Source organism: Protopterus annectens, chromosome 16.part0 (assembly GCF_019279795.1).
Source record: "Protopterus annectens isolate FY-2018-M chromosome 16.part0, PAN1.0, whole genome shotgun sequence".
NCBI lineage: Eukaryota > Metazoa > Chordata > Ceratodontiformes > Protopteridae > Protopterus > Protopterus annectens.
In genome coordinates, this window is record NC_056750.1 from 43,522,613 (window position 1) to 43,548,364 (window position 25,752).

At 39.9% G+C, this 25,752-nt stretch overlaps 1 protein-coding gene across 3 annotated transcripts in view; it reads right to left on the reverse strand.

Moving 5' to 3' along the window:
• The window catches only part of POMT1 (protein O-mannosyltransferase 1), a 1,532,857-nt gene that overhangs the window by 360,883 nt on the left and 1,146,222 nt on the right, over window positions 1-25,752 (reverse strand). For all 3 annotated transcript variants that reach the window (XM_044058401.1, XM_044058399.1, XM_044058400.1), the window contains one exon: window positions 11,771-11,891. In XM_044058401.1, coding sequence (XP_043914336.1) covers window positions 11,771-11,891 — 121 coding nt within the window. The remainder of the gene's footprint in view (window positions 1-11,770; window positions 11,892-25,752) is intronic.

Consider the following 25,752-nt stretch of genomic DNA (forward strand, 5'->3'; position numbering starts at 1 on the left):
TACTGTTGTAAAAAGACACTTGTTGGAATGTTTTAAGCTAACACCTGAAATGTATAGGAAAAGGTTTTGTGAGCATAGATGCAAGGCAGATGAAAATGTATGTGAATATGTTGCTGAACTGAGTACTTATTTTCATAGCTGGGTGAGTGGATGTCAGATCACCACTTTTGAAGGGCTGGCAGACCTTCTGGTAAGGGAACAAGTCCTTAGCACTTTGCCTGAGGACATGAGGATCTGGTTAGCTGATAGACAGTGTGCTACTTCAGAGGAGTTGGGGAAGAAGGGAGACCTATACCTAGCAAGCAGGTCAGGCTTGCACAGGAAAGGGACCCCCAGTACTGCTCATGGGACTAAAGGAACCCATGGTGGGCAGCACAGACTGCCCCAACAGAATCCACCAGTAGCAGGGGAAGCCACTAGTCCAGTTATATATCCAGGACCTAGGGTGAAATGTATTGAATGCAACCAGTGGGGCCATGTGGCATACAGGTGTCCACGGAGGCAAGGTGGGGAACCAAAGGTGAGGGAGCCACTACGTGGTAAAGACAAAATGCCAATAGTAGGTTGTCTTGAGACAACAGGGGTATGCAACTACCATCCTGCACATGTCCTGAGAGGGAAGGATTTGGATGAGGCAGTACTATGTATTTATGCAGTTACATGCAGTGAGGCTAGGAGACAAGCATGTGGGTCTGGTAGCCTGAGGGAGACCCAGACAGACTGCATACTTGCAGCCAGGACTGCTGAGGTGGTTACTTCAGGGAGTGAGCTATGCTGTAGCAGTGAGATTGAAGGTGAGCCACAGATGCTTGTGGGTACTGATGGTCCCTTGAACAGAGTGACTGCAAAGGTAGAGGTGAGTAGTAGTACCCAGGCTGACAGTGAGGCACCGCTGTCAGAGGATGCCAGACATCCTGTGGAAGGGGAGCTGGGAAGGGTTACAAGGACAGACTTGAGACAGACTCAGCTCTCAGACCCTACACTGCAAGGCCTGAGGCAGGTAGCTAGGGAGGCACCTGATTCTCAAGGGAAGGGGGAATATGTATACTGGAACAAAGGGTTACTGTACAGCAGTTGGTAGTGCCTAGAGCTTATTGTCTGGTGCTTCTAGCCATAGCCCATGATAATCCCTTTGCAGGTCATGTGGGCAAAAAACATACAAAGAGGCATATTATGCAAAACTTCTACTGGCCTGGAATTTCCAGAGATGTAACAGGGTACTGCAGGACCTGTGAGCAGTGCCAAAAGGTAGGCAAGGTGGGAGACAAGGTGAGAGCTCCTTTGATGCCTTTGCCTGTGATTGAGGAGCCATTTTAGAGGGTAGCTATGGATATTGCGGGTTCTCTGAGTACCCCAAGTTCCACACGGAAAAAGTATATCTAGTGATTGTAGATTATGCTATAAGATACCCTGAGGCAGTGGCTTTGTCTTCCATTGAGGCAGAGAAAGTGGCAAATGCTTTGCTAGAGATTTTCAGCAGGATATGTTTCCCAAAGGAAATACTGTCTGACAGAGGTGCCAATTTTATGTCAGACCTGCTGGCTTGTCTGTGGAAGTCCTGTGAGGTGAAGCACATGAAGACCACCCACTACCATCCCCAGACTAATGGTCTTGTTGAGAGGTTAAACTCTACAATCACGTCCATGCTATGGGCATTTGCAGATCAGTTTAAGAGGGAGTGAGACAAATATTTGCCCCATCTGTTGTTTGCTTACAGAGAGGTTCCCCAGGAAACCACAGGTTTTTCACCCTTTGAGTTGCTCTATGGGCATAGGGTGAGGGGACCTCTAGATTTAATTTGAGATGAGTGGGAAGGTGAGTGTGAGTCTCACAAGGAGTCTGTTGTGGCATATGTCCTGAACCTCAGGACAAGGCTCAGGGAACTCATGGGCCTGGCCCATGAGAACCTGGCAGAAGCCCAACAACAGAAAAAGGTGTGGTATGACAGGAATGCTCGAGCGCTGTAGGGCAGCAGATGATGGTTCTCATTCCTGTCAGACACAAGTTGCAGGCAGCTTGCAGGGACCCTACATGGTGGTAAGAAAGGTAAGTGATGGTAACTACATGGTGGAAGTGCTAGGCAGATGGCAGGGGCACAAATTGTACCATGTTAACATGATGAAACCTTACCATTATAAGGAGGGCCCTTGAGCTGAGCATTTGCAGTGGATTGCAGGAGGAGTCTGAGAGCGATCTTGTGACTGATCTCCTCAGTGAGGCTTGGGCTGGCACCTCGGTGGAAGGGGTAGCAATGTCCCAGCAGCTATCTCCTACCCAGGTTTGAGAATTCCGAGCAGTGTTGCAGAAGTTTGGGGGCATGTTCACTGGGAAACCAAGGGAGCACCCACCTGGTGCAGCACCAGGTGGATACAGGACCCCAAAGGCCTATCAGGCAGGTCCCTTATAGGGTGCCTGAGAGAGTCAAACAGACTCTGAGGAAGGAGGTACAGGAGATGTTGGAACTAGGGGTGATTCAGGAGTCCAACAGTCCCTGGGTCTCCCCAGTGGTACTAGTGCCAAAGAAGGATGGCAGCACCATGTTCTGTGTGGATTACAGGAAATTAAATAGTCACACAGAGGCAGATGCTTACCCCATGCCTAGGAACGATGAGGCCCTAGAGCAGCTGGGTGGGGCTAAGTATCTTACAACCATTGATCTTACCAAGAGTTACTGGCAGGTGCCCTTGACTCCCAGTGCTACAGAGAAGTCAGCCTTTCTGACTCCTTTTGGCTTGTATGAGTTCACAAAGATGCCCTTTGGGATGAAGAATGTTCCAGCGACTTTCCAGAGGCTGGTAGATCATATCCTAGCAGGAGCAGGAGGGTTTGCCCTTGCTTATATGGATGATATTGCTATCTATAGCCATTCCTGGCAAGAGAACCTTCAGCATGTCAGGGAGGTGCTGGGCAGACTACAGAGGGCAGGGTTGACCATTAAGCCGAGCAAATGTCAGGTGGGTATGGCAGAGGTCTCCTACCTAGGACATAGAGTGGGGAGTGGTAAGATAAGGCCAGAACCTGCCACAGTGGAAGCCATTCAGGCATGGCCTGCACGTATTACCAAAAAGCAAGTGAAGGCATTCTTCGGGATAGCAGGGTACTACAGAAAATTTGTTCCCAATTATAGTACCATAGCTGCTCCCCTCACAGACCTGACAAAGAAGAACAGGCCAGATAAGGTAGTGTGGACCCCAGTATGTGAGCAGGCATTTCAGAAGGTTAATGAAGCTTTGGAAGGACCCCTGTGTTAGCCAGTCCAGACTACAGCAAATACTTTGTTGTGCAGGTGGATGCTTCAAAGTATGGGGTGGGGGGGCTGTACTTAGCCAGATCTCTTCAGAGGGAGAAGAGCATCCAGTGGTTTATCTCAGTTGTAGGCTCCAATCCAGGGAGGAATGCTATGCAGCGGTAGAAAAGGAATGTCTAGCCATAGCGTGAGCACTAGAAAAACTTCAGCTTTATCTGTATGGAAGAAAATTCACTGTGATGACAGATCACAACCCTCTAACATGGTTAAACAGAGCCAGTCAGCAAAATACCAAGTTGCTAAGATAGATCTGGGGTTGCAAGCATATATGTCAGTGCAGCACCATAGTGGGAGCAGCAATGCCAATGTAGATGGGCTCTCAAGACAGGGAAGGGGGTGAGGTATACCCAGATAGACCTGACACTTTCAAGCGATGTTTCTCAAGGGGCACTTGAAAAACTTGCTTGAGTTCCCCGGGAGGGAAGAGATGTGATGATTGGGGAGAGATGGGAGAAGGCTGCCAGCCTAGTCAAATAGAATTTGATATATAATTCTGGCATTTGTAAATAAATGTAAAATACAGGCATGTTTTCTTGAGTGTAAAAGAATACTGTGAAATGTGGAACTGCAAAATATGTGAAAACACTGCACTCTACTGGCCCAGTGAAGCATGCCGTGACCCTTTCATGTTAGAATTCGGCTCCAGTGAGTCTGGATGAAGGTTTCATGCCCATTGTTTTAAGGCTAAAGTTTATGACCAGAATTTAGATGTGGAATGTGCTTTATTGCTCTGGTTTCTGTTAGAGTATACATGTGAAATGACTTATATTGTTGTGAGTTTCTGAGCTGGTGATAGATTGCTAAATAATGCAGTTTGTGGCCTAAGAACTCCAGACTAAGTGTAAAAAATTATGCAATTTGGGAGGGCCTTAAAAACATGTTTGTTAGTAATGTTTAAATACTATTTCTCACAACAGACTGAGAGCATTTTGATCTTGATATCCAACTTATCAGCACTCTGCCTTATGCTCACATGTAAGTTTTAGCATTGGGATTTCTTGTAGGAATGGTTAAAGCTAGTAAAGATTAATTAGGTATTTTCCTTTGAAATCAGACCTATCCTACTGCATTATTTTAAGTTTCTTTGTGATCTCTGAACTCTTAGATATCTCTGTGGTGTAGTAGTTTTGTCTTGTGTTTTAATTATTTATTATTAAATATTTTTAAAACCTTCTACCTGTGGCTGGTTTATGTAGAGATAAATTATGCTTTAGAATACATTAAATATTTACAGAGTTTACTGTCTAACCTCTTCCAATAAGCCAGGACTGAAAAGTCACATTACCACTGGATAATAATATTGCACAGTAATAATTGGACACCCTTTTAAGGGCCTTTTAGTAGCTGATATTATTAGCTGGGTGGTGGCAGGGATTACTACCATGTGGTCTGTGGTCTCAGTAAAGGGGCACAGCTGGAGAATCTGTGTCAGCCTTTCTCAGGAGTGTCTGTGAAGTTGTATAAATACTTATCTCAAAGTGTGTGTGTGTTGTGTCAACTACTTGGGCAGGGACACAAAGCACTGGTTAGACAGAAAAGGTACTGGAGGTTTTAGCTTGGCCAGCTAGGCTGAGACCTAGACCCTATATCTGTGCCAGTGGGGAGTCTTATTGGGGACCTGGTGAGCAAGGGAGCAACCAGCCCCAGAAAGACTGTGATCTCTGTGTGCATTTAAGGGAAATTGTACTTTACTATGTGTATTAGTTATCCTTTCCTGTCTTCTAGGAGACGACCTCCCTGGTGTTAGTGGTGAGGATTGAGGCTCCTTGATTGCTGGGCCAGAGCATGGTCATCACAGTAAGTTTCTTCTTTTTGTGAAGCTGTTTGGAAAAATGGAATGAAATAACCTCTGGATACGAATTTTAGTACCCAGGTATCTTTTTATATTTGTTTTCAGAAACAATACACCTCCAAAAAGCAAACCTCAAATTTCAGAAACATAAACACCACGAAATTCAAAGGAAGACATAGAAGTAGCTGACATCCATCTTTATTCCTTCCATCCTGGTACCTCGGCTGTTCGCCTTCAATGGGACATACTTTAACATTTTCAGACTTCTTTTATATATGCATTAATTGGTTAATTAGGCATAATTAAATTAATTAAACAACATAATGTCAAACATTTAACTCATTCACCACTGAAACCTATTCCAAGGAAAGAAACATTTCCATTATTTGACAATTTAAAATTCATTTTTTTCCTTTTTTTTCTTCACTTACAAAAATTTCTAAATATTAGTTACACAATATATAAATATAAATAAACTAAACACTCCAAATTTAATTAGATAAATTTCCTTAAACAATTAATTCTTAACATTTAAACATTGTGTATAAATGTAACAACCTATTACTCATTTTAACTTATCAATATTACAAAACTTCATTCTAAACATGTATTACATCACAAATATAAGTTAAATTTCATTTTAAATTTCCAAATTCATTCCATTAGGGAATAAAGTATGATACTCAATGATCATCCTCTGTTCTAACTTACTTAATGCTGCTTTGTAATTTCCTTTACTAAAACGGGGCCTGGCTAGAACACTAAACCTAAAACTATCATTCTCACCATTATGTGTGCTACAAAAATGTGCAGCTACAGGGCTCTCTAGATTACCCCTCCTTATGTCACCCAGGTGTTCCAAAATACGAATCTTAATTTGTCTAGTAGTTTGCCCAATATACCATTTTGCTGGAACACAATCACAACCTAATATGTATACAACACCTGTTGACCTACAATCAAACCTTTCAAAAGCAGTGTACCTCTTTCCATTTATTTTCACCCCGTGCATATTATTAATTTTATTGCAGACAGAACATCTCCCACAGCTATACATCCCTATCTTATCATCTATTTTAACTTCAACTTTCCTATTCAAAATCTCTTTTAAATTAGGATACCTTTTATAGGAAAAGGTGATGTGTTTGGGAAAAAGGTGACCTATTACAAGATCTTCACTCACCACAGGCCACAAATCTCTAATAATTTTTTCCATAATGCTAGAAAAGTTCGAATACTTAGATACAAAAAACAACTTATTTAACTCTGACGCATTTTCAAACTCAGATGCATGCTTATGCCCTCTTCTCCCAAAAATTTTATTTTTACACAATCTGTGTTTTATAGATTGAAGCTTGTCATGCTCGTATCCACGTGAATATAATCTATCCAAAATTTCATCACACACCTCCTCCCATAGATTTTTGTTTGAGGTATTCCTTAAATTCCTTTTAAATTCTCCTTCCGGTATAGCCTTAATCAAATGTGCTGGGTGCATGCTGCTGGCATGTAGAAAATTATTTACTGAAGTGGGTTTTCTATATGTTTTATGCTCAACTAAACCATTTACCCCCACATAAAATTCTACATCAAGAAAAGGAATTCGAAATTCAGATACGTGTGCCACAAATTTTAAACCATGGTGGTTATTGTTTAAACTCACCATAAATTCATCAAAGAGACTCATATCTCCTTTGCACACAAAAATCAAATCATCAATATAGTGTTTAAAAAAAACAACATTATTAACAAAAAATGTATTCTGAAACATAAATTCCTTTTCAAACTCTCCCATATAGATCACTGCATAACTGGGAGCAAAAGCAGCACCCATGGCTGTTCCTTTTGTCTGCAAAAAATATTCTTTTTTCCACGTGAAGTAATTATGTGTTAAACTAAACTCAAGCAAACTTAATATAAATCTAGTGTATGGCCCTTCTCCCATCATTTTGTACACTGCTTCCAAGCCCCATCTGGTCTTAATGTTGGTATAAAGTGATACAACATCAACACTGGCCCAATAATAATTCTCTTCCCATTTGAGTCCCTTTAAAGCCAAACAAACATCCTGAGTATTCTTAACATGAGATTGAACCTTAGGCAGAAATTTCTTTAAATGATGGTCCAAGAAAATATTAACCCTCTCAACAAAAGACCCAATCCCTGAAATAATAGGTCTACCTGGAGGATTGGTAATATTTTTATGAATCTTAGGAATTATATACATGTAAGGGTGTCGTGGTTCCCTCATAATCAAACTTTTTACATCTTTCCCAGTGAAAAATCCCAGTCTTTCACCTCGCTCCAGTAGCTCACTAAGTGCACTAGAATAAGAATTAAGAGGGTTACTATCTAACTTTTGGTAGGTGTCATCCAATAGTAAATTATTAATTATATTGTCATAATTTTCACTATTCATAATCACCCAATTGCCCCCCTTATCCGCCAGTTTGACAACAACTTTATCCAATTCCATCCTAAATCTTTTAAGGGCCAACCATTCACTTTTACTTAAATTAAAGATCTTTTTACGCATACAAAAAGCTTTATGTGCCGATTCCAACTTGGCCATAATGACATGTTCAAAGGCATTTATTGCCAAAGATTTCTTAGGAGGCATAAAGTTACTGTCACCTGGGAAATGGGGAACTTCTAAGTGACCATATCCACCTCCAAAAACCCCTTCCATGTTAGATTCCATAGAAAGCTCATGAATATTCTCATTTTCATTCCCATGTACATCCAATTCCAAACCTTCATACTCATATGTACTTATGTTTAAAAGGGTTTCATCCAAAAGACCATCTGCCTTATTTATACTTTTATCCTTTTCATAAAAATAAACCCTCAGATTTAATTTACGAATAAAGGCTTTTACATCAAAAAGAATGTCTGAAATGGACGGTATTCTAGTAGGTACAAATTTTGTACCTTTAGAAAAAAACACTTAGCATTTCTTCAGACAAGGGAAGGTCAGAAAGATTAATCACATTTAAACCATTGTTGGCAGTGGTACCAACATTAAGTTCCATTTCGTTTTCAACATTACAAATATCAGTGGTGCTGATGAGCTCACAGGATATATTAAAATCATCCTGATGTCCATCCTGAGACATAGCTAGTTCACTGTTACCCTTATTGATATCACTCATAACTTTCCCATTCATACTGCTGTCCCCATAACATTCACAAAGAGGTAGGGACTGGATATGTGTGTTGTTACTATAAACATTTTCAAATTTACCAATAAGATCACATACACTAACATCCATATTATTTACATCAGGTTGCATATTTTCACTACAGCCATCAATTCTCAAATTGACTGTTTGTCCTAAGCCCCTCCTTACACCATTACTAACAGACACATTAACATCTTCCATATTCAGCATCTCTTCCATAGAGACACCAATAAATTCAGATAATACACCTTCATCACATGGTTTCAACACTGAATCCAAAAAACTAGAGCTAGCAGCAGTTTGAAAGACAGAGGAAACATTATTGTACTGTGTATTAACCAAACCATTGGAGCATTCAGTTTCCGCAACTGCTAACTGCTCAATGCTGTTTCTGAAATCTTTTTATATTTGCTCAGGCTTCTGGTTGGAGGGATAATTGTCCCCTGACTACCTCCACAGTTGGAAAGTTGGGCAGCACTTCAGGAGCACTGAAAGGGTCTGTCCAGAAAAGAATCCTAGAACCTCTGGTTCTGTGGGCCTCCTCTGGCTCTAGGGCGATGTCTCACATTATAATTTCCTCCTCTGTCTCTGGAGGAATTGACTCCCATGCAGATCTTGGAAAGGTCCCTGAGATTTTCAGAACCATTTTCTTACCACCTCTCTGATTTCTGGAAGAGGTCCATTGAGGGGTAAATAACTTGATTATCATGGCAGACAGAGTCTCCCCATCTTGTTCACTGTAGGTAAGCATCTCTTTTACTGACAGACCAAATAAGGATGTGCCATCGAATGGGAGTTCATAAAACACTTAAAAGGTTCCACAAAGTTGCAAAAGCTGCATCCAGGCATGTCTCCCAAGGGCAATGCCTGAACCAGGCACTTATGAAGTTGCTTCAACTGTGTGAGAGATCAACCTCATTGAAGGATTTGAGATAGACAAAAGAGTGGCCAGTTGTGAGGATGTTCATTTGAAATCCTCTATGGACAAGGACTCTGGGAGAGAATTTGAAAGCTTTTTGGTCAAATCGCTCTGAAGTCTTGTGAAGTGCGACAGGTAAATGAGATCTCAGTGCAAAGGCTGCCAAGGCAGACACTCACTTTTTTAATCAGTCCAGCACCCTAGACTGCCTGTTTGGTGGACGGACAGAACAGTTCTGCTCTGTAAGCTCTTTTTTGTTCAGTGGTATCCAGTTCCTTCCAAGCCTGGTGGGAGACCAAATTAATAAGTTTATCCAACCAGGGGTAACCCAAGATGTAGATGGGACAGAACCAAAAGCTTCTAAAAATACCAATTCTTCTGGAAAGGGGTTTTTGAAAGACCAGCCACCCTTTTGTTTGATAATTTCTAAAATGTCTCCAAAGGAGATGTCTTCTGGTGGTGATATGGGTTACACTTCTCCATCAAAATCAGTATCCTCTGAGTGACTCCTCGGGGAGTCAATCTGTCTCCTTTTGCACATTCTTTTCCAGTGCACCTCCTCTGTGGGATGCTCAAGGGAGGTGTCGGAAGAGAGGGGATGCTGCTCTATTGGAACTGATTGGACACTTATTGGAACTAGTTGCCCCTGTGGAGTAGGTCTGACTGACTCACAGCTGATGAGGGGATGGGGGCTGGATCCTAAAAATGAGAAGGCAGTTCTCTGGAGAGAGACAAAACCCTTTCCCACAGTCTCAAAGACTGACAGACCTGGACAGGCTCCAACCAACCATCTTGGAGCTGAAACTCATGGATCCGTGCCTTGAGGATGGAGCCAAACATGAACTATCCATGGCCGAGGCTCAGTGGGTGGAGTGATAGATCCAACATCACAGTCAATCCCGACCCCTCAGATCCAACACTGATGCTTCTGCTCCCGGACCCATTTTGATTCGAGGGTATCAGCGTGGAACTAGTCAGTGATATTTTTGGAGTCAAAGAAGATATTTTCTTTGAATCAGATGCTACACCTCTTGGGCATTTCTGATCCAGGACTCTGAAACCACTGGATGGATCGGAGGAGATAAAATAGGTTTGGACACCATAGGCAGACTCATGGTTCTAGTAGTAGACAGCGGTGGTAAGACCCCCATTTGCATCTGAGAAATATTTGCATCATCCTATCCTAACCTATCCTATCCATTTCCGCTTCTGATAAACTTCTGGAGGACCTAGAGGAAGTAGTGGATGGTGGCCTGGAATGTTTCTTTGGTGTCTGAAGCAATGGAGAATGCAGGGTAGACTATATAGGCTTTATCACATATTCCAGAGTAAGACTCCTGTGAGAAGAACCAGGTTTCAGATAAGAGGACCTAGGATCCAAGGGCGGTGCCACAGAGCTTACAGAAAAAGGATCCAAAGCCTATGGATCTGACAATGTCAGATTCAAAGTTTTTCTGCTCTTACACTGCGGCTCCAAAGAAGGGGACTTCAGTTGGGAGTATTTTCTGTGCTCCACTGGAGCAGATTTTCTAGTTTTGGAGGGGGAGTTGAGCCCCAGAAGAAGATGTATCAGAAAGAAGACCCTTCAAAACCTACTTGTTTCACCTATCAGCCAAGGCTCATGGATTGAAGGTGGAACATAAAGTACATGCAGTGTCCAAGTGCCCGGCTCTAAGACAATATACACACTCCTTATGAGCATCTGGTTTAGGGGTTTTATGCCCATAAGAAATGCAGAGAGAGGAACCTGCATCTGTTTGTGATGGCAGCGCATGATATCTGAGGTAATGGGGATGGAATATGGCATTATGGGTACAGGGAGGAGCTTGAGAGCTGACTCCAAAGTCTGGAGTAGGCGGCCGAGTCAGTTCTGAGGATTGGCTCTGAACCCATTGGTTGAGGAAGAATGAAAAGGACAACATCAGATCAGTAACTTTCCCAATCAACATAAGTGTTCTTGGTTTGAACTGAATTGCCAAAAGTTTCCCTTTTCAGTGAGACCATCTACAGTACTGAACAGAATGACCACAAAATAATAAAGAATAAAGGGAAATTTCTTTCACGTGCTTTACAAGAACAAGACAAACAGAAAATTATTCTTACATGAAATACATCTTAATTTAATATATATGTTTTAGAATATCATGACAAAAAAATGTAGAAATGCCATGCAACTCCCCTGAGAGTAAGCACTCAAACAATGTGATCTGATATGTTTCACAGGAACAACACAGGTTTTATAGTACAGCCACTCAAGTTTTCAGTCTAAAGGACCCCTCTGTATGGCATTAAATTAGGAGTGCTGTTTACAAAGTAAAATTATTTCTACTTTGTAAGGGGGCTGGCACCACCTTAACCCCCACCCCCTCATTGTAGTAACAAGCTGTACATAGAGCAAAAGACTGAGGGATGGCATCAGTTCCCCTTACAAATTTTATGCACCATGATAACTTCTTTTGTGTAACTTTATCTCTTGTAGTGATTAAGCCTATTAAATAAACCACACAATTACTAAAAAAAATTCCTTTGCATGCTCAGAAAAACAAAAAAAAATATATATTTGTATGTACTTTTCCCGTAACGGTGTTCCTCAACATTCCAGGCCATGCTTTGGTGGTAACCCTTTGACATCTGCTCTCCAACAACCTCCAGTTGCCGATAACCCCAATCAGGCAAGGACTGTCCACTAAGCTGCAAGTTAAAACAAACATTTTTATTATCTTCACACTATGCATTTTTTTCCTGTTTTACTGTTGCTAAGGGTCTTTGTTCCAAGCTGTTGAGTTGCCATTCGGTATGTAAAGTATTACACTTCTGATTCCACTTCTACTAACATGGTCGCAAACTACAAGAGTGCCTGTTCTCCAAAACAGAAAACACAACTGAAATGCCAAACACCTAAACAAAAAAAGGCAAATTTGTTTTCATTTCCACTTAATTCTTCATTAGTAAAAGGAAGACATTAGACAAATCAGCAAAATGCTTTCAATTGCTAGGGTTCTGCTTTTACAGAACTTATAGATGTTACAAATCTCTAATGGAAAAACTTTTTAGAATATCCTTCTGAACAATCTGAAACTCTCAAAATTTTTATATGTAAAGGGGGATTTGAAAAGGTGGAGGAGTTTGCAGAGAATTTTCATCAAAATAGATTTGGATTCAGTTTGACAGACTGCAGAAGGGTAAAACAGTTAAATTTCTGGATATTACTATAGAAGGTGAGGATAATAGTAAAATGAGAACGGAAATATATAGAAAGTTTGACCATCAAGACCACATGGAATTAGTTGTCATCCACCCCATACAATGGCATCTATACCTTATGGGGAATTTCTTAGAATTAGTAGGTCATGTAGCGATCAACAGGAATGTGAGTTTGAAATAAAAAAGGCTGTCTCTATGTTTAAGTAGAGGCTACAATGAATATCAGGTGAAAAAAGGATATAATAAAGTTGTAGAAATGAAAGAAAAACATTTTGGTTACTGGAAAGCAAGTAAATACAAAGTGCAGGTCAGTGGGGATGAGGACAGAAATATTTATTTTGTATTCAAATATACATTGTTTTCAGAAAAAATTGGAAAGCCTGATTAAATATTATTGGACATTTTAAAAAGGGAAGAGTCCTTTCTAAAAGATATAAAGGTGAACTTCTCCTATAAAAAATTAAGAAGTATGAAGGACTTTCTAGTCCATGAGAATTTTAAAAACCTCTAAATAAAAGGAGCCAGTGGTGTATTTTAAAGGAACATGCCCCTACGAGGGATGTTCAGCTTGTAAATATGTAGTTAGGACTTTTCCAATTATAAATGGAAACAAAATTTAAGAACAAGGACAGTATTTTTGTAAGAGTGAGAGTAATATATGGATTAAGATGTCCCTGTGGAAAATTATATGTGAGTGAAAGTAACAGAAGTTTTGCAACTAGAATAAAAGATCATGTAAGAGACATATAATAGGCAGGTTAGCCCAGTGGCAGAACATTTTAATAAGTATCATGAAGGGGATCCTGTAGGCTTAGAGGCAATGGTGCTAGAACAATTTAGGAATGAATATTTGACAACAGATGATATTAAATACCACTTACAGAGAAAGGAAACTATCTTTATTTTAAAATATAACACACTCCACCCCAAGGGTCTTAATAAAGAATGCAATTGGAGGTGTTTTTTATGATGTTTGTTTTTTTCATTAAGACTAAAGTGTTTAATTGTATTAATTGTTTAATAGGGCGTGTGTCATTATATAAAAGGAAATGGTATTACTCTGTAAAGGCTAATAGCAGCCGAGGCGCTTGAGGAGTTTATTGTGCATTTTCCATGGTGTTTCTGTTCTAATAAAAAGAACAGTGTTTTATTTCGAAATTTGGACTCTCTGGTTTTAGTGTGGAGTGGTTTACGACTGCATTGTTTGTTGGTGGTTTTATATAATATCAGGCGGCCAGTGAGTCATTTACAACACTGCCCCATTTGTTTTGAGAAACAGGTATGGACTTTTCTCAAAAAACTATGGACAACTTTTTATTACAATTGGGAGCCACAAATGGTGGAGAGGGGTTGGAAAGGGTAGAAGATGCCGTGGTGACTAGACCAGATGCATCTATGAATGTGTTAAGTAAGTGGGAAGAATATAGATTGAAACATTTTTCTAACCCCTTTGCCTCCATTGGTAAAAAAAAATGGAACTGTCAGTAGCTCCTGAAATTCAGATGATGTGTGAGCAGATGGAGAAACTTATATTCAAGGAAACATCGACATTTCTAAACTTACAAAGTTTAAAGAGATGCCAGGAACCGAATATTAGGCTCAGGGGTCTGAGGGTGGTAAAACATCCTTCCACTCCATTTGATTTAACCCTTGAGAAAGAAAAAGTGATCCATGATCGTTGGGTGGCAGCAGCGCACAGGTGCAATACAGAGTGGGTGAATGTCCTCATTGAGAGGGATTCGCTCAAAAGGAACAAAGTGAAGGAGGAAACCAAAAGAGTCTGTATGGACATTTTAAAAGAAACAACTGGCTCAGTTTTGGAATCTTTTTTGCACAGCATGAATGACAGACTGGTGTCTTTTGAAAAGGAAATCGTGGAGAGAAAGAAGACCAAATTACACAGGGTTAAGAATGTAAAATGACATTCATTTTAGTCGCCAACCAAAAGCTGAAACATCAGTGGGTGAGGTTTAATGAGGAAGAGGATTCCAAGTCTTTATGGCAGCATAATTACACTTGTGGTGCAGCGGTTAGCATTGCTGCCTCACAGCAAGAGGTTCTCTGGTTCAATCCTTGGCTGGGGTGCCTTCTGTGTGGAGTCTGTATGTCCTCCCTGTGGTCGTGTGGGTTTCCTCCGGGTGCTCCAGTTTCCTCCCACATCCCAAAGACATGCTGTAGGTGGACTGGACACTCTAAATTGCCTCTGGGTGTGAGTGCGTGCATGTGTGTGCCTTCTGTGGAAGGTTGGGCTCCGGGCTGGCAACTCGACACCGTCAAACTCCACTGCCAATCATGAGCGGACAGGTGATCTGCTGTGGCGACCCTTAACTGAGAAAAAGCCGAAAGAAGAAGAAGAATTACGCTTTTCGGCGGAAAGTGCAGCATCTTCCACTGAAGAGGAGGGAGAAGAGAATGCCAATTAGCGATCATTAACAAAAGCGAATAACGAGGAATATTTTTACAGGACTTTTCGTGAACAGAATATGCCTACAGAATGTGAATAAGAAAAGGACATGGTATGGATAGGACTCTTAAAGGGAACAAACTAATGGTTCCCGTTCAAAAAGAGGTAAATGGACTTATTAATTGTGAAGAAAATAGTGTTGTTAATAATAATGACAATGATTATGTGATTAATTTATCAAAATGCAAATTTAGCTAAGTTGATAAAGCAGTGTTAAATAGGGGTCTTAAAGTTGTCCCAATGGCCTTACCTAGGCTATATGAAATTAAGGGGGACGTCTTTTAAATTAACTCGCAAACTTCACATTTTAGATTTTTTTAAAAATGGCACAGTTAATAATCAAGTAGAAATGTTTGATGATGAAACTGCATCAAGTGAAGATAGCTTTTTTTCGTGTGAATCAGATACAGACACAAATGCCTATTGTGCCCTTGATACAACAGGGATAGCTTGCAAGAGTAATTTTATGCCCCATCAGAAATGAAAATGTACAATAATTTTATTTTGTATTGATTGGCATTGTGGAAATAGAACTTTCCATGTTTTTTAGAGAAGGGATAGAATATAATATGAGTAAGGAGGAATGGTCTAGTTTGACAAATGTGCTAATGCTGAAATAGTTTTTAAACCGGTAGATAAGGGGGGGACGTGTGCTCATGCATTTCTCTCATGTGTAATGAACATTTAGATAATGAAAATGTGTATAAGAAGGTCGAAACTGGGGAGTATGGAAAAGCCCGAAAGGAATATGATGAGCTACTGCATAGAGGGTGAGACTCAAGTACTTTACACCTACTGATTTACAGCAGAAATTTCACAGTAAACATTGTACGATGGCCACATTTTTTGTATGCCAAACATACATAAAAGTTTAAGTGATCTTCAGGGGTGACCCATAGTTTTGTTATGCGGGTATTTTACCCATAATTTGGCATGTTTTTTGCATCAACATTTACTTAAAGAGGTAGTGAAACTACCCTCTTATATAAAAGATTATTTTGATTTCATAGACAAAGTGAAAAAAAAGTTAAGTGGGAGAAAGATATGTATTTTGTGGTTCTGGATGTGGTCAGGCTTTATACAAACATTCAACATTCATTTGGCATGGAAGTAATGGAATATTCTTTGGGCGATAGCCCTAGAACCCACTATATGAAAGAATGTACTTTATTCTGCCTTAGTAATAATATTTTTGAATTTGATGGCTCTTTGTACAAACAAATGCAGGGTACAGTGATGGGGGCGGCTTTTGCCCCCATGTATGCTAACCTGTTTATGGGTTTCTTTGACAGTACCTATATGTATAGAAACAATTTTTATAAAAAATATGTAAAGAGACATTATAGGTTTACTGATGACCTAATTTTTATATGTAAAGGGGGATTTGAAAAGGTGGAGGAGTTTGTAGAGAGTTTACAACAAAATAGACTTGGAATTCAGTTTGACAGACTGCAGAAGGGTAAAACAGTTAATTTTCTGGATATTACTATAGAAGGTGAGGATAATAGTAAAATGAGAACGGAAATATATAGAAAGTTTGACCATCAAGACCACATGGAACTAGTTGCCATCCACCCCATACAATGGCATCTATACCTTATGGGGAATTTCTTAGCATTAGTAGGTCATGTAGCGAACAACAGGAATGTGAGTTTGAAATAAAAAAGACTGTCTCTATGTTTAAGTAGAGGCTACAATGAATATCAGGTGAAAAAAGGATATAATAAAGTTGTAGAAATGAAAGAAAAAAAAATGCTGGTTACTGGAAAGCAGGTCAGTGGGGATGAGGACCGAAATATTTATTTTGTATCCAAATATACATTGTTTTCAGAAAAATTGGAAAGCCTGATTAAATATGATTGGACATTTGTAAAAAGGGAAGAGTCCTTTTTAAAAAATATAAAGGTGAACTTCTATAAAAACTTAAGAAGTATGAATGACTTTCTAGTCTACGGGAATTTTAAAAGACCTCTAAATCAAAGGAGCCAGGAGGTGTATTTTAAAGGAACAATGCCCGACGAGGGATGTTCAGCTTGTAAATATGTAGTTAGGACTTTTCTGATTATAAATGGAAAAAAATTTCAAGAACAAGGACAGTATTTTTGTAAGAGTGAGAGTGATATATGGATTAAGATGTCCCTGTGGAAAGTTCTATGTGAGTGAAAGTAACAGAAGTTTTGCAACTAGAATAAAAGATCATGTAAGAGACATAAGAAATAACAGGCAGGTTAGCCCAGTGGCAGAACATTTTAAGTATCATGAAGGGGATCCTGTATGCTTACAGGCAATGGTGCTAGAACAATTTAGGAATTAATATTTGACAACAGATGATATTAAATACCACTTGCAGAGAAAGGACTCTATCTTTATTTGAAAATATAACACACTCCACCCCAAGGGTCTTAATAAAGAATGAGAGGTGTTTTTTATGATGTTTTTTCTTTAAGACTAAAGTGTTTAACTGTATTAATTGTTTAATAGGGTGCGTGTCATTATATAAAAGGAAATGTATGGAGGAAATGGTATTAACTCTGTACAGGCTAATAGTAGCCGAGGTGCTAGAGGATTTTACTGTGCATTTTCCATGGTGTTTCTGTTCTAATAAAAATAATGGTGTTTATTTTGAAATTTGGACTCTCTAGCTTTAGTGGAGTGGTTTACAACAATCTCAAACTCTCTTTTTGTAGACTAGAGTGGAAGATTTAGAAATAAAATATATGTAAGTATTCTTGCATATCAATCGGTTTTTTGTAAGACCACTCTGCAGTAGGCAACAACTGGGGCAGTTCTTCATGAAGGCCCATTCATAGCTCAATTCCTCTGGACAATAGCCTTGCTGACAGCATGTTCTTTTATGTCATGTATACAGATTAGGATGGTTCACTTGGCCCCATATCACCAGTCGTAATCCATAGACCTTGAGTAAGTACATGTGCAAGGCATGCATAAAGAAAGGAAGAATGGTATAACATTATGAACTTGCCACAGTTACAGAACTACATATCCAAAAGGTATGTGAGAAGGGTCAATCAAAAAACAGAGGCTCAGAAAGGAAGACTTCCAAAGAGTACCAAAACAATCTCAAGGGGAAGAAGGAGCCAGAAGGTCAAGACAGGAAAAATTCTTAAGGCTGAATCCGGAACCAGTGAAATAACTAACAGAGGCAATTTAAGCAACAGTACTTGGAAAAACTTTGAACCAAAAATGTAAGCAGCCATAGAGGAACTACCCACAATGAACTTAAGTTTTTGATCATGAAAGTTTGGCAAGCTGATATGGGACTGTACCAGAAAGGACAACATTTTGGATGTGATTCTAACCAATATGGATGGGGGTGAGTAATGTCCAGATTATGGTACAATTAGCCAGTACTTACAATATCACTGTGTGGTTCAAAGAGGGTAGGAAGGGTAAGGAGACAAAGATGACCGAGTGAGATTTTAGAGGTACAGATTATTCTGAGCTGGGGAAAATGTCAGACATTAGGGATCTAGAAGCATATCAAAGGGATAACAAAGCAATGTAACTGTGTTAGGAACAAAATACTCACATTATGGGCAAAGACTAGTGGTAAGGACAACTGAGGCTACATACGGAAATTGCAGAAAAAGATACAGTATAGAAAATATGAAGGGGAGATGAGAATGTGGAGGAAGCAAACAAGAAGGTGACAAAAAGGAGAAATGGGTACTAAAATACCAGTCTGGAGGTGCCTGATGAAGTCTGTTGCTTCTTTGTGCAACTTTAGAACTCTAATAATTACATCTGCTAGTTACTAAAATAGTTTATTCAACTCAAATTTTAGTGTAATTAAATATATGTGCAGTTTATAAACTGATAATGGAAGAAATGGAATGTTCAGCTAAAGATCATCAAGTTGCTGGTGGAAAGAGGAGCTGGTCGGAGTAGGGCTGTAATGCTGAAATGCAGTAATCAATGAGAGAGCCAAAAACAGCGTGTCTAACAAACTGAGAGGCAATAAATATTGAATTGCAGAATTTATCAGGTTTCTTTACAACATACCTAAAAACATCTGAAGGGGTAGAAGTAGTGGCTGCCAAGTTAATGCAGGACCTTATTGCCAAATCTTGGGATGAGGGGAAAGCCAGTAAAGACAGCAAAACAAATTAAGCAGGCAGAATAACAATTGACTGGACTAGAAGATAATGCAAGGAGGTAAAAATCTGAGATTATACTGAGTTATGATAAATGAGGAAGGTTGTGAAAACCAACATGGCAAACTGGAGAGGCTTGCAAAAGACTTACTGTTGTAACATCAAAGCATTTGCAAATATCAGAATTAGATGCCTAATATAACAAAGACTTAAACTAACTGATTTTTGACACTTTTTATTAAAACTGTTATTCTTGTTAATTTCATTGCTAATAATTGCTCAATGTTAAAAATGTACTGATCAATATTGTATATTAATATTGTGTAACAATGTATAAACTGCTGTCATATTACCATTAAAAACTGCATTAATTTGTGTAATAGTGGATCTTTTCTCCCTGGGCCTCCTCTGAAAATGGGCTTTTGCTCAGATGGACTATCACAGTTAATAAATGGAATGTACTAACTGGTTGCCTGACTATCTTTTACTAGAAAGAGCAAGTTCTTTGCAACTGTGGCATCTTATAGATGGTTATCAATGGCTGGATGACTGCTATACATCAAGCACGATCACTAACCAGGTAATCAAAAACCAATTTATGTACTCACCATAACAAATGCATCTGTGCTATTTTCACCCCTCCTCAATCAATGGGTCTCGGATCCAACTTTTGACACTTTTAAAGACTTAGCTCCATAGCTTGAGCTACTCCCCTTACCCCTAATCCTCCTGTTTAGCTTGAATTACCTCAGACAGAGTTTGCCCTCCATTCAGTCTATATCAGTGTTTATAGCACAATAGTGAGTAATAATACATTAAAATTACCAATCAAATCCCAGTCAGACTGCAAGGACAGAAGGAAAAGGAGGAATAAAGAACTGGAGCTCATCAACAGGCAGGCAATATGACACACCTCAGCTCAAACTAGGAGACCTAGGAATAAAAATGTCCAAGTAGGAAGGGGGTTGGAGGGCAGGAGGTTGAGGTAGGATGAAAACAGACAACAAAGATGCATCTTTATGGTTAGTACATAACTTATGCATCAGATGTTTTCTTTTCAGTTCATTCCTCAACCAATAGGACAGAGTCCCCAGCTACAGAAAGCCTAAGGTTGCCCTCAAGGAAAGATATTCTGGAGTAGAGTGGAGCCAAGCACTGCTCTATTTTTAGAAAGAATGTCCAGATTATAGGAAACAATGAAGGTATGAATGCTAGACCAAGTGGCAGCTCCACAAATGTCATCTATGGAAGCTCTGAACAACAAAGCAGAGGATGTGGCCATAGATCTATTGGAATGAGCCCTAGGAGGTTTAGGAAGACTCGATCCATTTTTCTTACAGACACAAGAAATGCAATCAGTGAGCCATTTGTCTAAAGTCACCTTTGACTTTGGAAAAGGAAGCAACAAGCTGGTCTGATTTTGTGAAATCATTTGTTCTGTGGACACAGAATCTAAGCTGTCTATGAAATTTGGTAAGAAAATTAGGAGGCTGATGGATTGATTTACATCTGCTTCTGAAGCCACCTTAGGCACAAAGGAAGGATTAGTACAGAGAGATACCCTGTCCTTGTCAAGGTTCAGGTATAGTGGTTTAGAAGAGAGAGCCTGGACTTTTGATACCCATCTGGCCTATGTGACTGCGACCAGAAAAACAGTTTTCCAAGACAAAAAACTTCTAAATCCACTGAGGCAGCTGGCTCAAACAGGGGCCTAGTCAGGGCTTGAAGTAAAATCCCGTGAAAGAGTAGGATGTTTAATAGGGGGTCATAGTAAGAGGATACCTTTGAGAAAGGCTTTGCATAATCTAGATGATGCCAGGGACAAATGATTATCTCCTACATGAAAATTCAAGTTGGCTGCAAGTTGGATCTTCATCACTGAATAACTAGCTCCATTGTTAAATGTGGAAGCAGCACAGTCTAGGATAGCCGAAACAGGTGCTGAAAAGGGATCTAATTGTTTCTGGACAGCCCAAAGGGATAATCTCTTCCATTTGTTCTTATATGACTTCCTAATAGAATCCTCCTGACAGGATATGAGGATGTGTTGAACCGGGGAGGAAAACCTGGACTGTCAATCCATCATTGAAAGTGGAGAAACCATGCAGTCAGTCCACAGGCATGGACCCTGAGCAGGCTTTGGAAAACCCCTCGATTAAGTCTCTCTGATGTATTCCAAACAGTTTAGTGACCTAAGAGTGAAGGTCACTGATGCATAAATATGCTTCAAAAACCTGTCAAATGCCCTGGACTCTCTAGTTGGGGGATGTACAGTATAACTTTGTTCTGCAAGTTCTTTCTTGGTGGTTGGTGACAACACTGCAGCATCTACTGAGGAAATCTTGCTCAAAAGGGCCTGAACCTTTGAAGAAGTCCGGTACTTATCAGGCCTTTTGGGGATTGGCTGCTTGACACTGGGATCCTTTCAAGCCTGGCAGGAGTTGAGGTCTACCATCTCATCCACTGGGGAAACTACAGAGAACTAGCCAGGATGTAGCTAAACCAGCTCCAAATGACTAGAGAAACACAGACTCCCCCTGGGAAGGGGGGAAGGGGGGAGGTCAGGAGCCCCAGGTCGGAAATTGAAGGTTGGATCAGAGTAGGAGTCAACAGTTGGGTTTGGGCTGGTGACAGGCTCACGGGTCCGATGGGAGAAGGAGCACGCAAACTCCCAACTGAATCTGGGCCCAGAGAAACTTCCTCATCATCCTGTTCACATCTACTTTGGTTAGACTCTTAGACAACCTGGAGAGAGGACATGGTACAGGTAGCTCAGAAGTCCTTTGAGGGGTCTCCTACAAGAAAGGTGAAGGATCGTTGAGGGTATCAGCTCCAAAGTGAAAGTGGGAGGAGTAATGGACCAGAAATTTTGATTTTGACCTTGTCGGATCCAAGAGGCCACATAGATCCAAGGACCTGGAGACCTTTTTGTGTGGAGCCAAACCTAAAACGGAGGAGAGAGAATGATCAGGGGATTGTTTTCTAGTCTCATTACCTTTTGTTGATGAATCCCTCAGTCCTCTCAGAAGGCTTTTTGGAAAGAGGGGGAGCTCCAGAAGCAGATGGAGAAGGCAATAAACCTTTAAGTACTAGCTTGTTACTAAACTCATATGGAGCTGGATGGTTAAACCCTGCAAAAATATCGCATTCAACATCTAGATGGACCAATCCCAGACGATAAATGAACTCCTAGTGGGCATCAGAATTTGGAATCTTAAGCCAGTCAGACATAATGAAGAAAGAAACTTAGAAAAAAAAACAGAAAAGGAAGAAAGAGATGCCTACCAGCAATGGTATATACATAGGAAAAAGCAGTGACATTTTAAGTAAGAATCTTTATTAAACAAGTTCTGTGATACAACTTACAGCACTGGCAGAGATAATATAGTATATAGTGAAGTATCAAACATATGATTATATTATTATTAATAATGGTATCTGAATTAGACTAAGGTGAAGTGACTGAACACTTATGACACTTTTCAAACTGTATGAATATCAAAAACTATTGCAAAGCATTAGCAATATGAAAAAAGTTTAGTAAGTTTGAAGAGGAATATTGTGAAGAATTAACCACAAAAGGAAGTGTTTTATAACTACATGACTGATTGTGGTAACTAATATAAATGTTATTTATTACAATAACATAGCAATACAGTGAGAATTGCACTTTGAAGTCCATTTTGCTGAATCCAAATAATAAAAAACCCCCCAGCAAATTACATAGAAATAAATGGAATTTGTGGAAACAATTTATGTAGGCTGATGCTCAGGAGGAGGAGTAATGTTAACGGGAAGGCAGGAATTGGGCAATTTATGTAATGTTGCACTGAAACCACCGCTAATAAACGAAGTAAACCAAGTAAAAACACTGAAAAAACTTTCCACAAAGGACGGAGCCAAAAAATGGTGTAAAAATTATCACCTTCATTCTTTATTAAACAGAACCCTTTTTGTTCTTGTTATATAAAAGTTCTATTTTATAAGAACAAAAAGGGTTCCATTTAATAAAGAACGAAAGTGATAATTTTTACACCATATTTTTGACTCCGTCCTTTGTGGAAAGTTTTTCTCAGTGTTTTTAATGTTGCACTGAATGACAGTTGCTATAAAGAAAGAAAACATATGCATTATATAATATATGTAAATGTTAATATTATATATACATTTCTATTTCATTTTCTCTAAGACACTTTTTATCTAATTGCAAAATATCTAAAAAAATCAATCTAAAACACAAAGGGTAAAAGTTTCCTTGCACCCCCAGAGCCCTCATATTTAAATATACTAAATAAGGAATTTGTAGATATAAAGGAAATAAGCAGGCTGAGTGTAGAACGCAGTTCTGAAATGAATCCAAAATGTTCAATCCAAATATCCAAATAATCTGGGTCCCATACGATAAAAGCAAACGATTTTTATTTAAAACAATACAGCAACACGAATGGATAGCATCATGATGATGAGTGGCTAGCGCTTTCACCTAAATGGCTTCCTCAGACTGTTAACATTCACAATAAAATGCCTGTATTTATAGATTTAAGTCATGACATCACATCCTTTCTAAAAATGTTTTTCAAGTACAACTATTTCATATAAAAAATGAAACAACAACAAAACTAACTTCTAAAACATCTGACAAATATGGGTTTATAAAAAATCAAAGCACCTTTGCTTATTTAATATGATTTCAATTACAATTAAAAGCAGTTATATACTATATAAGCTTATTAAGTCTTTTCCCTTTTAAAACGGGTTTTATAGGTACTCTGTCATTAACACCAGGTGGACAATCAGCCCTAAGTCTGATGATCCACTTGGCCTCATTCTGTTCAGTTTTGTTCCATGTGTCACCTCTCCGAATGGTGGGGTGATAAATCTGTGTAACTAAGAATTTAAACTGATGTTCAGCTGAGGTATCAAGTACATGTTTTGAGAGTGCATTTGCTTCTCATACTAAATAAGGGCCACACAACTGCAGAGAGAAGAGAAAACTCCTCACAGAGTGAATCACTGCTGGTGTGCAAACACAAACTTCTTCATTTTCTGTAGCTTAAAACACTTTTCTATCAGATGTGATTCAAATCACTTTTTGATTAAATGCTTTTTAGATCAATTACGACACTTTTTTTTGTAGATGAAATGTGTCATAGATCAAATGCCATGCGATGTACGAATAATTTGGGAAAGTAGCAATTATATGGAAAACCCAATGCTATGTTTGCAGTGGAAATGTTGACGTATCAACTACATTACTAAATAGAGTCTGACTAGCACACAAGGATAAAGCCCTGACTAAAGGTCAGGTGACCTGAGTTTAATCAGCAGTTCATGCATCTGTCAGAGCTGGCATGGGGAAGGCGGCATAATTATCCTGGTGGAGGGGTATGGATTGGAGCTAACCAATGTCACAATATGAAGAAGGGGTACAAGTGCAATGACATCCCTGACATGGATGCTTGGCCACCCAGCTGTACACATGGTATTCCTAACTATGGGTAGACTGGAGCATGCACTTGCAAAGGGAGGGCACAGTGACCCCCATGATGATGCAGGTCACTTGTCCCCTTGTCTAGTGGAGGAGTTGCAGCCTATACCTTACATCCTGATTTCCAAGATACAGGAGAGGGTAATGAAGACACTCATGGCTGCATTTATGATAGTCACTCTACACAGCTTTCGCCTTTATGCTGGAGATACCCAGTATGGTCCACCCCCTTAGATTAGTTCCCTGTGCCTCTGTCCAGCCGAGCCATTAGTTGCCTGTGCCTCTGTCCAGCAGAGCTACTGCAGTGATCCCCTGGGTAAATTTTCTGTTTCCCATCCACTTGTCAAGGTTTCTCTTGAAGAGTGTTAGTGAGGGGCTCTGCCTAATGTAGACTGGAATCCTGTCCCAAAGCATGGGGAGTCTCTGGGACAGGAATCTATCCCTCCAGCATGTCCTATTTATCATTGTGGTAAGGTTTAGATCCCTAGAGCGCGTGGTTCTCCGGGATTTGTTTTTTTTTTTTTTAGGTGGAGCATGTCCATCAATTCTGGGTTGGAATTGGCCTTGTATGTCAGGCAGAGATCACCTCTGAGTAAGCGGCATGCAACTGAGTACAGCTGGAGTTTCTTCAGTCGGGCTGCATAGGGCATCTGTTTGAGGCCAGTAATCCTCTTGGTGAGGTACTTCTGTGGTCTTTCCAGCTGTTGCAGGTGTCATGTAAGGTACATCCCAAATGGGGCGTTGTACTCTATGATGGGTCTGATGAGTGATGAGTAGAGAGGCACAATAACCTCTTTTGTTTTAGATGCAAACCCTTTTGTAATTAGGTGGGCTACATAGAAGGATTTTCTAACCACTTTGGCAATATGATTATCAAAGGAGAGATTACTATCCATTTGGGTCCCCAGATCCCTTATTACATTTTCTGTATTTAAGGGACTACCACATATGTGGTAGTTCACGGGTACTTAGTTTTTTCCAAAGGGCATGACTATGCACTTTTTGGCATTTAGCTTGAGGCCATGATTTTGACACCAGGTATCTGTCTCAGTGAGACCCTTCTGGAGGATGTCTGTGTCAGTCGGAGAGAGTCAATGATGGCCCGCAGTTTACAGTCGTCTCCGAACTTGGTCAGCCATTGTCCTCCTGTGCTTGCCTGTACCTCTGAGAAGTATATACTGAACAGGAGGTGTCCCAGGACTGAGCCCTGGGGGATGCCACTTGTAACCGGTTTAGAGTCAGACCTAGAGCCTGCAACTCTCACCATGTGGGTTCTATCCG